At 42.6% G+C, this 13,068-nt stretch overlaps 1 protein-coding gene across 1 annotated transcript; it reads right to left on the reverse strand.

The window, feature by feature from the left end:
* Positions 1 to 370: 370 nt before the first annotated feature.
* On the reverse strand, positions 371 to 12,527 carry erich3 (glutamate-rich 3). The gene is made up of 17 exons (XM_026345715.1): positions 12,435 to 12,527; positions 12,011 to 12,107; positions 10,471 to 10,721; positions 9,186 to 9,279; positions 8,729 to 8,854; positions 8,560 to 8,631; positions 8,287 to 8,415; positions 7,150 to 7,308; positions 6,776 to 6,976; positions 6,309 to 6,489; positions 5,978 to 6,164; positions 5,372 to 5,601; positions 5,147 to 5,287; positions 4,881 to 5,014; positions 4,598 to 4,844; positions 3,361 to 3,507; positions 371 to 3,297 (listed from the first exon to the last, which is right to left on the reverse strand). The coding sequence occupies exons 3-17, from the start codon at positions 10,488 to 10,490 to the stop codon at positions 371 to 373; spliced, it is 4,995 nt and encodes a 1,664-aa protein (XP_026201500.1). The 5' UTR covers positions 10,491 to 10,721; positions 12,011 to 12,107; positions 12,435 to 12,527.
* Between the last annotated feature and the right edge of the window lie 541 nt (positions 12,528 to 13,068).

Below are 13,068 nucleotides of genomic sequence, written 5' to 3' on the forward strand. Positions count from 1 at the left end.
TCAAAACTCCCCGTGCTTCTTTTAGAAGAACTATTCATGAGCAAAAGTATTTAAAATGTCATTTTGATGCAGGAACAGAAACCCCACTTGAAGGCTTCTGTCAAAACCAAAATCCTCTTTCATTCACTTGGACTAATCCTCTGCGCTACCTGAATGTCTAAATGTGTGCACGAGGACTTGTTCATTTATTTTTTTGTTTTAGTTTAGTTACTGTTTAAAGTTAATAATTCCAGAAATATCTCCCCAAATACCAAAACGTAGCTGTCATCGTACCTTAGCGCTAGAGTCATGCAATCCTAATGTCCACTCTCAGTCATCGGAGAAGTGTACGAACTGTGGCCGAACAAAGTTTCGTCCACTGAGAACGTGCTCAGTCTTTACTGAGCGTGTGCTCGATGAGCCCAGTTGAGTCTGTTTCATCTCCATTGATGCTCTCATCAGACGCTTTGGGTTGGATCTCTCCACTGAGAGACTCTTCTTGGCTTCCATCTTCTGACTTGGACGTCGTAAAGTCGGTTATTTCTGTAACCTCTCGACTGTATTCATCTGTTTTCCCCTGCGTCTCTTCGGGCTCTTTCACTCCAGTGGGACTCGTTGAGCGCTCGCCGTCCTCCTCTGTTTTGGGTGACAGTGGGAGATCTGTTCCCTCTTCGGTTTCTGTCTGTTCTGCATTCAGGTCTGGACTGATATCACTGGTTTTCTCTTCAGTCTGGTTCTCTGTCCCGCTCTCTGGTTTCCCACTAGCTGCTGAATGATGAGTCTCTGCAATGCTTTCCACTTCAGTTTTGGAAACATCGTCTGTCTGTGTTAGTCCATCTTGGACGTTGTCTTCCTCGAGAGATCCCGCGCTTTCTTTGTGTCCTTCTGACCTCTCTTCATGTGCATTTGACTCTTTATCATTTTCTCCAGTCTCTGGCATCGGTATAACGTCTTTCGCTCCACTTTCGTCCTCCTCTTGCAGCGGGTCGTTCTCTTGAGGTTCATCACCTGCATCAGTCTCTACAGCTTCTACGTTGGCTTCTTCTTTGGACTCATCTTTTTCGTTTTCACGGACTTGGTCGTCTGAAATCTCTTCCCTCAACTCTTCTAAAGGTTCCACAAATGTCTCGAAAAACTTTGTCGATTGATGCCTGCTTACCCAGTTTGTAACCATATCTGTGTTGTCTTCTGTGGCTAAGGACTCTGGAGTTTCGTCGCCTATGACGATGCTCTCTCCTGCAGCCTCGTCGTTTTGCTCCTGAGGTTTGTGCAGCACACTCGCTCCTTCTTCTGAGGCCTTGCTCGCCTCCTCTGTGTCTGCACCGTTTTCTCCATCAGCAGCAGAGAGGTCAGCACCGACTTCCTGTTCATCAGCCTGTTGTTGGTTGTCAGACACTACAGGGGACTCCTGTAATTTATGATCTGTATCGTCTACATCAACATCGACCACTGATGAAGAGTGTTGCTGCTCCAGCGACGGAGCAACTATCACCTCACTAACATCTTCGTCTGGTTTTGTTTCCTCACTGTGCTCTTCGTCTGTATTTAGATGATCTGGTTTAGATTCCTCTTTCAGCTCTGTATCGATCGTCCCCTGCTCTGATTCGTCTTGTTTCTCCACGCCGACGTCCTCCTCCTGACCTTCTACCACATCTGTCTCAGGAGTGTGATCCACCTCGTCTTCAGGATTTTCAGCATCATCTCTCGATTCCACTGTTTCTGTTTTTGCCTCAAGCCCCTCGTCTCCTGTTGGTTCCTCTAGCCTTGTTTCGTCCTCGATGTTCTCTGCTGTTTTCAAGTCATTACTGTCTTCATTTGGAATCTCTGCCTCGTCCTCGTCAGCTTTGTTGTCCGCTGTGGTAGAAATCTCCCCATTTTCTGCATCAATCTCTCCATTTTCGCTGATGTTGCTCGCTCCTTCAGTTTCTTTCTCAGCATCCTCAGACTCCATCACGTGGTTATTTGTCTCTTCAGTCATCTGAGCCTCATCTGCTGTATTGCTGTCACCAGTGTCTTCTGGTGTTTCATCCTCACTTTTCTCAGGTTTTTCAGTAATCGCAGATGTTTCTTCTTCCTCGTCAATCTTATCGATTTCTTTCTCTTCATCTTCTTCTTCTCCATCGTCATTTGTCACAGATTCACCTTGCTCAGCTTTCTTCTCATCTGTCTCTTCCTTTTCTGCCTCATCGCCCATTTCGTCATCAGCAGCAGTGTTTGTTTTACTTACTTCTTCATTCTCATTAGTTTCATCAGTTGCAGCTCCCTGTGCTTCAGGTTCTTCTTCCTCAGTTTGGTCTTCAGCCTTCTCTTCTGAGTCTGAATTGTCTCTAAGGTTTTCCTCATTTTCTATCCTTTCTTCATCCTTGTTTTCATTCCCACCTTCTTCTGTGTTCCCTGTGTCATCCTTTTGTCTTTCCTCACTACCTTCAGCTTCTGGTATTTCATCTGGACCTTCTTGTTTTTCCTCTTCTGTAGCTTCCTCCTCACAGTTCTCCCTCTCTACCTCATCATCTATTTCTGTCTGCTCTTCTCCCACATTTTCATCACCATCGTTCTCCACTGCTGGAACTTCTTCTGCTTCCTCATGCTCGATTTCATCTTTATTGCCCTCATCGTTTGCATTATCTTCACTTATATATGCTGTTTTTTCCACCATGGTGTCTCCGCTCTCTGCTGATGAGCTGCTTAAATTATCTGATGGGATTTCTATTTCTGAAGCTTCAGCTCTGTCCTCACTGTCTCCCTGCTGCGTCTCGTCTGCATCCTTTTCCGGAGCCTCTTCACAGCTGAGGGCCTCTTGCTCCTCTGAGGGCTCTTCTTTAATCTCCATTGTCTCCGTCTCTGTCATGGCCACCTCCCCCTCTGCACTATCTGACTCTGCTTTTGTTTTATTCAGCTCTGATGCTGATGATTCATCCTCCTCACTGCTTTTGGCCTCTTCTCCCATCTCTTCAGGCTGCGCGTCACCCTCTTCTGCCTCTGCACTTTCATCCACTGTTTCATCAGCTTTTTGTGCAGTGTCAGCATCGTCATCAACTGGAGCATCTTCCTGAGCTTCTGTCACTGTGTTTTCTTCTGCCATGTTCTCTTCAGAGGCTGGATCAACATCCACGTCCTCTGATACATTCTTCTCTGCTGCTTCTTCTTCTGTTGCACCCTTTTCATCGTCTTCATCTATTCCGATTGTCTCCTTTTCAGTTTCATCCACTTTCTCTTGTGGCTCAGGCATCTCCTCTTCATCAACACTGTGGTTAGATTTGGTTTCTTCTTTGAGGGTCTGCTCTTCTGCCAATGCCTCTGAGTTCTCTGGAACTGCACCTACAAATACAAATGAATACAAAGACTGTTTAGGAAAATACCGCTGATAATTTCAGTAAAAACAAATATCTGGTACCGTTGTTGTCATGTTTGGACCTTTATCTGTGGACTCCTCCTCCTCCTCAGTACTGGTGTCACTCAGTTCTGGCTCCGAGCTGCACTGGGACTCCTTAAATATGGCTTCTGCCAACTTCTCCTGCACAGATTTAGCTTTGGAAAGAGAAGGAGACACGGCACATGAAGTGATGCACTGTATGTTTACATTTCTACAGCTTACAGGACTTACACCTCTGTAAGCCACTCATGGCGACGCATGACATCCGACTGTGGCAGTGTTGCAATTAGGATCGAGTCAGAAAACTGAAGACAATGAAGAAACAAAGAAATCAGAAATGAAAAAAAAAACTTTAATCTTTCCAAGTGCAAACACAACAGAGAAACACAACATGCAAAATGATAATTAAAATGTACACAAGAAAAAAAAAAAAAAAAACATGCAATCACATCACTTAACTCTTTTTTGTGCAAACGTGCCTGGATCATAGTCTCAATGTGGAAATCTGCCTCGAATTGTAGTTTCATTAACGATACATTTTCCCCAACATGTGTGAGTTTATATTTCATTGGTTCAGCCAATAAGAAAAGAAAGGAGGCTACTTGTAATGCAAAAGTAGATTTGTTACGGTGTACATGAATATTCAGTAGCTCTTCACATTTCACATTTTGTGCTTTTGAAATGCTCCGATTTCAAGTGTTCACATCTACATTTTTACATCAGTGGCACCTTCGTCTTCTTTTTCTGATTGCGGTTTCACCCCCTGTTTGTTTCCCCCTTTGTTTCCTCTCCTTTATATTGAATTATGTATATATATTACTATAATTTAATTCAAACGGCACTTTGCTGCTTTAAGACGAACTGTGTTCAAAAGCAAACAAAACCTCTATAAATATAGAATCAAAATATGGTTCTATATAAGATTTTTGTGTCAATATAAAAACACATCAAGACACAAACACACACAGAAGCACACATAAGAAAAATAGGAAAGAAACACAATGGCACACAAGTAATTTTTCCACGTTTAAATGATTTAAATGATGATTTTACAGATAACAAACTGCCAGTGTGTTATCATCTTGCTGAAGCTACTTACAAACCCATACACAGCTCCTCCTGACAGGGACTCACATAAAATGGTCTCACTGTGATAATGGTGGAAAAACCTCCATACAAGATGGACTGATCCATTTTCTCACTCAGGTGAAAGCTGCACAGCTGTATCTGCAGATTCATACTCACCCCTCTCCTGTTCCTTCTCCTGTTTGCTCTTATCTACCATACTTTCGTCCTCTTTGTCTCCTGAGGTGTCATCACTCTGTTTGTTCTCGCTCCCTGAAGGGACGCTGGTGTCAGAGAGGTCGATCTCTGTGCTGTCTCCTGCACTGTCCTGTGAATCTGAGCCTTTGGCTGGAGTAGACTCGGCCTCGGCGGCAGCAGCTTCCTCTGGGTTCGGTTCGCCTTGTTCTTCTGGTGAAGCAGTGTCTTCCTCTGGAACCATTTCTTTGGTTTCATCTTGATGGACCTCCTCAGGTTGTTCATCTTGATGGACCTCCTCAGGTTCTTCTGCTTTCTCGTCCTCTCCGGACTCTTTTGTGGCTTCAGCATCACTCTCCTCTTGGCTGCTGCTTGAGGAGCTGGATCTCGAAGACTTTATGTCTTCTGTACAATTAGACACGGAGCATTTTAAAGTAAACAATTACATGGGAGGAATTGTCTCCTTACTATCAGGTATTTTGCTCTCGTGACTACACGAAAGATGAATTTATTCAAACGAGGATATCCACCCACCATCCTTCTCGTCATCTTCAGTGTCGGAGGTGTCACTCTCTTTAACCGGCTTCTCGGTCTCGCTGACTGGAGACGGGGATTTCTTTTCTTTAGCTTGAGCGTCCTCTGCTCCATCATCTGCTTCAAAGTCTTCTTCATAATCTTAGTGTAAAGATGTAGAATATATGTATTTATAATTCAGTGACATCTAAACACTCATTATATGTAATTCTATACCCATTTTACCATTTCTGACTTTGTCCTCAGCAGCTGGTTCGTCTTTGATTTGAGTCTCCATGTCCTGTTGCTGGTTTGTTTCACAACCTGAATGGGAGGCAGCGTCCTCTCCAGCCATCTCTGTGTCCATGTCAGCGGGGTCTTTTGGGCTGTTGACCGACTCTTCTCTTTCTATATTCTCTTTAACTCTCTTTGGTGGAGGTATGGGCTTTTTGTCCAGCCCCATTGCTATGATGCACCTGCAAAACGTTAATAACATATTGAAGAATCATTTTGCATTTTATGAAATATGCCTATTTGTGTTCTTGCAGAGACTTGGATCAGAAGATTAATATTAAAATTACTTACAATATCCAAATTCCTTTGGAGTTATGTATGTTGTAGAGTTGTGTTATCTAACTAGCACGGTGGCTAAGGTTGCCAGTCTGCAATTTAATGTGGCAAGATCTGAAAGCAGCTTTCCAGCTTACCAGGGCCACGCCTCCATTGAACACTATCCTCTGCATCCTCTAACTCCATGTGCTCTCTTACTACATCTATAAATCTCCTTAATGCATGTCACACTGCTAATTTCTTTTGTTAGAGACACATCGTGCCTGTAAAAGGAGACTTTACTTGTAGCAGGGAGAGGCCCCCTCTATGCTGGTGAAGCCGAAGTGTCCGTGCCTGCCGCCAAGTCTGGAGCCTTTCCTGTGTTTAAACTCACAGCAGGAGCTCAGCCGCTCCACCTGCAGCCCGTTCACGTAGAACGTCAGACTGAAGGGGAAACCTCGGTGTCGCCTCGAAATGAACTGGAAAGTCTCTGAAGGAAAGATTGATAACGTGGATGAGCGGCAGGACTCTTTTCAGACAAATTTGTCTTCTGGGTGCAATAAATAAAGAAATACATTCTGTGAGGTATCTCATTCATATTTTGACAAACCCAGCTGCCGGTTGTCACACTGACCTCCCTCACGGAGCTTCCCCTTGTACACGCACAGGTTCTCTCCTCCGCAGTGCTGTTGAAACACTTTGACCTCGTCCTTCATGTCGGTCGAGTCGTGGGAGAGATGCACCGATTTGCCAAAGTACACCATGTTCACACACACTCTGCACTGGTAACCAGAGGTCCTCAGGATGGGGGGGTCCTGGGTTAAATAAAGCAGGTTTCAGGTTTGAGCTGAGTTTGAGGTCAATGTAGATCAACGGCGTTTTATATTTCCTGTATCTCTGTAATGATGTTGTGTGATGTAGGTCACCAAAAGATTCACATTCGTTTGAAACTGATAGACAAATTGTAAAGTGACACACACATGGACATAAACTCCTCCTGCTACGATAGGACTTTCCTAATTAGTCCAAAGAGGCTGCAGCATGTACGTTTGCTGTGGAAAGTCCTGCTGCCAAGGAAAACAAGCAATAGACCTCATTGACGTCAGCTCCACTGGAGGCGGTGGTAGGGCGCAGTCTGCGGCCTCTGAGCATGCCACTGGGAGTGACCTTCACCCCCCTCTCTTTCCTCTTCGTAGCTGGAGGCACTGGGGTGACAAAGTTGTTGATGACTGGGAGGCAGTAGGGCGAGATGTCACGAGAGGCCTCCACTGCCGTGAAGCGTCTGCGAGACTCCTTGTCCACCTGGGAGTGAAGTTAATGAAGTTACATTCGTGGGCATGTATGAGCTGTTATTTGTAGACCAGACAAGAGGTTATTGGTGCACTCAGAGCTGCTGGGGGGGAGGGGGGCTATAGAAAAACCAAAAACACAGCCTCTACACAAATACATAAACGTTTTAGGAGCTACAGTCTCACAGCGCTGCTGAACAGTCGGTCGTTGTCTTTGGATGAATGGAGCCGTCTGTAAGGGGAGCTGCGTCTTAGTGAAGCCGTGGTGCTGTTACTGTGGATCGGCTTCAAACGCACTGGTCTCTGCATCTTCCCTGGAGCCGTGTTGGGTCGGGACGATCCTGGCTGTAGTGCAAGCGTGACACAACGCAGTCAGCATCCTGCTAGTTACACATTAAATATTGCATCACTGAGCAAAGCTGTCGACTGTATCTGTGCTGTTAAACAATGTCTTTTTCTTACAGCATGTTTCCAACTGGGGATAATTAAAACCGTATCTTCATGATTGGCTTCTTTAATAAAATGATGATGAGTGACACTGTTGATGTCTGCATCAGTAATCTTCCCAGTTTCCTGACATTTGTTCCCAACATAGTATTTTAAATGAGCCTGAAGCTGCTGAAATGTGAGACGTTTGCTGTCTACAGCAGAAAGGGATTTCTCTGTATAAACACAGAGATCAAGAAGAGGATTACTTGCTTTATTTGCTCTGGCATTAAGGACTTTTTATTTTTCAAAGATAACATGAATCTAATCCCTCCACTTCACTTCACCCACGCTGATCTGCACACAGAGCAAACAGCTGCTGAGACAGCTCTCCAGACTTAAGTGGCAGTGTAAACATGGCAACTATCAGCGTGCAAAGATAATGATTTACATTGCAGACAGACATTTATCACCTGAAGGAATGCTGAGAACTCTCGACTCTGACTGGCTCTAAATGATTAAAATAAGCTACGTGTTTATTTACTGTCCAACGCAATCAGTTAAAGGAGCTGTTGAACGTTCCTGCTGAGAGGAAAAAAAAGATGAGAAGACCCACACGAGTGTCGTGTACGTAACAGTAAATCTACTGGAGCAAGACGTCTGTTAGCTCTGCATGTATTTAAGTTAAGCTCACGTCATGGTAAAATCCACATCTTGTTGTTTTGGTATGGATCAAACTAACACTGATGACAGGAAACAAAGCAGGGAACTGGAGAAGCTTTTGATTTTTCTTTGAACTTGAGTCAGTAGTTCCTGTGTTTTGACTGACTGATGATGGAGCATCCATCATATTCAACAAGATATTGCAGCAACATCAGTTCAATCTGCTGCACTCACAGACTCTGAGGATTCAGAGTGTTCCCCCTCTGGTCCAGAGTGCTGTTTCCGCGTGTCCCTCGTACCCGTCGGTGGACGAGGAGACAGGATGTGGATGATGTCTTCTTCATACCTTTTGGAGCGCTCCACCTTCCAAACCAAACCAGACCAATACATTTATTCCACATGAACATAAATTATTAAATGATGAGCTGCACGTGAACGCGCTTTGTGTTCATGTCATTTAAGAGTGACTCTGGGCAGCAAAGTAGTGTTTAAAGTTAATTAATGTACCTTGATCCTGTGCACTCTCTCCCTCCTTGCAAACTCCTCCAGTTTTCTTTTGATGTCTATTTGATGCAGGCGCTGTGCGGGGGGGGGGGGGGGGAACACAACAAATTAGAATCACTTATTATGCACAGGAGAAGTGTTTGACTGGTCGGGCACATTGTGTTCCTCCCACCTCCATCTCCAGCACCTTGTGAAAAATGGCCTGGGCCAGACATTCCCGGATGTGTCTCTGGTGAGCTCTCTGGATCAGCTTGTGTCTGTACTCTTTGTCTGGAACAATCCGCCCGCTCCTGGTGATCTAATAACAACAATAGTCTCAGCAGGGTTGGATCAATACGGCTTTTCTGGAGACTGATAACAGTGTTTTCAAACTGAGAGCTCCATCAGATGATACTTAATGCCACATATATTACATTTCCTTGCAGATTTGTTTTGCTAATTCTCAACATCCACAAGAGTGATGGTAACTCAAAGGTAATATTGAATAAATCACAACTGAACAACATTCCCTCTGCTTTAGTTTAAGCTTCTCTTTATGGAGAAACATTGTGATAAATTCTTATGCTCTTCAATTTGCAAAAGTTGGATCTGACTTTCTCTGAATCATCAACATCCTCTTGCTGACGTACCAGTCCTGCTCTCTGCAGGTGTCTCCTGATCCGAGTGCTGCTGAAGTATCCAGCGAGGTGTTTGTCTGTGAGGCTGTTGTAGGCTGATATAAGTCTGCAGAAACCGAACCGGTGCAAACACAGGAGAGACGCTCTGTTAATCACAGCAGTATCAAAAAAAAAAAAGTTTTTGATTACAGCTAACAGACTCCTAATCACATGTTTGTTTGTTTGTTTGTTTGTTTGTTATCCTCGTTAACAAGGTATCAGGTCGTCCGCAGCTCGGCCCATCTTAAAGCAGCTTATTTTTCCCGACACAGATTTGATTTCCTACAGTGTTTGTAACAAAGGCAACAGGATCTCTGTGGGGTCTGTTACTGGTGTCTGATTACACAAAGGACGCCCTTAACCCTGTCGGCCTCCTCTTTGTGTTGTTTGGTTTTTGAAGTGCATGTGTCTGGTAGGATGGTGGTGGTTGAACTATCGTCATTACCCAGTGATGCTTTGAGGAGGAACTTCCTCAGAAATATGTACAAATTTAACAGTAACACTTTCAATCTTAGTTTCTGCTTCTTTTTCTTTTCTGATCAGATGTTGTTTAGTGTTGTTTGTGTTTTAATGTTGTACTTCTGCTAAAGATTTTTATTAGTAAGTTAATTCCAGGGATTTTCAATTCTAGATAATTAAAAAAGTAAAACAAGGATGGACGACGCTACTAGTTGTAAAAAATGATTACACTTTAAAAACCACCATCAGTACTACAGTAGTACTACATTCCACCACTGGTACCACATTAAGTTAGCACTGTAGTTTGGAAAGTCTCTGGATATGTGTTTGACAAAAGCAGTTTCAATCAGTCTTCATCTTTGTTGTAGCTCTGATAAAGGAAGTTGGAGGCAACTAAAAGTAGTTTGTAGTGTCTCAGTGGCGACCGGACGCTGGAGAGTAACAGGTAGTATGTACAGTATGTATATATAATAGGTTTCATTTGATCGTGTCGCTGTCGTTTATCTTTACAAGACTTTTTATCTTTAAGGGCCTACTGGTGCATTAACTTAGTGAACTTTTTCAATCCAATAAATCAATATTTAAAAGTTGTTTGATGATTTAAAGAGTCCAGATAAGTGAATAAAAGAAGTAGAACATAACTGTGCAGCACACGTACCATACTTAGACTTAGATTAAACAGAAACCAGACAGATACAGTAGAGTTTATACTAGTTTAAAAATGCTGATACCCTGAAAACACACACACACACACACACACACTCTCTCTCTTCAACTTCAAAAACCTCACTGTACCTACCCTGGGTTGATGTGACTCATGGTTTTCAGTCCACACTCTCTGTAAAATCTCCCCCGGATGTTTCAGGTAAGAAAGGCCTTGGACTCTGATCCCCTCGCTGGAAGACACCAGGGCTGATGTAAAGTCAAATGAACCAGTAAATACTGAGCCGAGCTGGACCGAGGCTGCACGTCTCCCAGAGCGGGACTGATGACACTCACTGGTTGCCATGGGAGAACACGTGACGATGCTGTCAACGAGACTGGTTTCCACTTACAAAGAGAGAGAGAGAGAGAGAGAGAGAGAGAGAGAGAGAGAGAGTCCCAGTAGTCCCCTTAACATCTAAAGCACAGAAACATTTGTCTGATTTAGGCTCATACTGTAGCAACTCCCTGGTGTTTAGAGTTTCTCAGTAGTGTCCAAAATATCTTCCTTTATTAAAAGTAGAAAAAGTCGATTACAAGTAAACAAATTCAAGTATCAGCAAAAGTCCTTAAACACAGGTACTTCTACATATGTATCTTGAAACTGATACTACTATACTACAACATTATGATAATATTACACCTAATATTACTTTATTGTCACAATATTTGTAAGCATGTCTCAGTATTTTACCGTTTTTGAGCCTAAGTAAGTGAAATCATACTTTTACAAACTGCTGACATCACGTTAAAAACTGATGACATCATTTCTATTTAAAATCTTACTCCAGTAAACTGCAGGTACTTTACGTACATTCATACTGTACATATCCACTCTTTCTAACCTGATATTTATAATCAAATCCACCTTAGTTTAATCCAAATATCCACTTACCAGGACACATGGTGTTCTGGTTGCTCCCTGTTTACATGCTAATGGACAGAAAATACATTTACAAGCTTAAAGAGTGTCTTTAATTGATCTAGCAAGTGATTTTAAAGACAATAAAATACATGAGCCACAGTCACATCAGAAGGCGTGTGCGGCTGCAGGTCCTCTGTGGCCCTCTTGTGGATTTACGGCTGCATTAACAAGCTCCACATGTTACTGAAGGATTTGCTCGAGTGATTCTATGTTTGCCACTCATATAAGTGAGGCGCCTTTGATTGTCTCATGTGTTTTTTGGGAAATGTCTCAAACATAACCTTTGAATTTTGGCTCATTTTCATTTCCCACATGTGCTGTTTCTCTTTTCAGTTTGAGCACTGACCAGTGGGGGGAGCCGTGTTTCTGTGTCAACAGGCAACAATCCTTTCTAATGGATGGTTTGTTCTCTGCTTTGTTGCTTTTTAACAGGAGAAACATCCATGGCAGTGGGACATTTCTGGTCTTTGAAGTAACATGATGCACAGTACATATAACTTGAAACTTTCTAGCTGAGACAGCTCTGCAGTGTCTAACGTCAGTGTCTCTCTCATGAAAACTAAAGCACGATGTTTGACACAGGAGTCTTTCATATGCTGCTCTGACACAAAGAGATGTCTCAGCTGGTTTAACATTTAAGATAACATGGGAACATGTAACTGGTAGAAGTGAAAGCTCAAATTTTTCCAAAAACACAAATAATAATATGTACCTCTATTTGTAGATCATCAGTGCAAGGGAGGCACTGAAGATTCCCAAACAGCCCAATGTTATGTTTGTGCACCATGAATCTAGGGCATCGACATTACCTGAAATGAAATCATAAATCAAAATCCATCTGCATGTCACTTAAACCAAATTCTCTCAAAACATTTTTTACCTATAAATAATCTGCATAAATAGCAATTTAAGAAAAATAAAAACATCCCAGAAGTTTATAGAATAAAGCTTTGAGCCTTATATCAGTCAGTGTAGCATGTACAACATACACAGGAACTATTTGATGCCAATGAATGTGTTCTTATGTAGTGTGTGAGCTTCAGAAGACGACTTCACCAACATAAAAAACTAATTAAACACCGCTTAATTCATTTGCCCCCAAGTGCCCCCAAAAATTTTTTGATGAACTAACTCACCAAACTATAAGTAAACAGCAGAGTGGAGTGAGCATCGTGTGTTTGACTGTTGTGTTAACAATAACAACATGAGAGAAGCAAATCTGACTCAAGTTCACAAGCAGGTTCTGAAACCACACAGACAAAACACGCAGAAATATGTACTAATACAAGTAATTAAAAGAGTCATTCATCATATCTTAATTAATACTCGTCACTTGTTGCCCCAGATTCTTTGTTCTCTCACAACAACACTGTGACCAAAGCTACCTTCTCAGTGCGGCTGCTGTCTATTTACACTCACCTTGTTTCACACCAGGAAGCCAATACATACCTCTGAATGTTTGAGGCAACATGGAAGAAATCACAAGGAGAAAGGGAGAATAAAAAGACAAATGAAAGGACAAAAACTGGAAACGATGTGAATGCAGGTGACTCTATGAGGTGCATATATTTGCTTGTACAGCCATCAAAGTTGGATAACTGAGTAACTCAGTAAATATACTGAGACCCTGAGAAGTTTAAGTTTAAGTCATTCACTTACTCTCACAAAGTAAAATGAATAAAGTCAAAATGTATTTCACCCCACAATGAATATATGTATTGTATATGTGTTGAAGAAGACAATAGGGACAGATATGAGAATCATCACTGT

The sequence above is a fragment of the Anabas testudineus genome, chromosome 4, assembly GCF_900324465.2.
Source record: "Anabas testudineus chromosome 4, fAnaTes1.2, whole genome shotgun sequence".
Taxonomy (NCBI): Eukaryota; Metazoa; Chordata; class Actinopteri; order Anabantiformes; family Anabantidae; genus Anabas; species Anabas testudineus.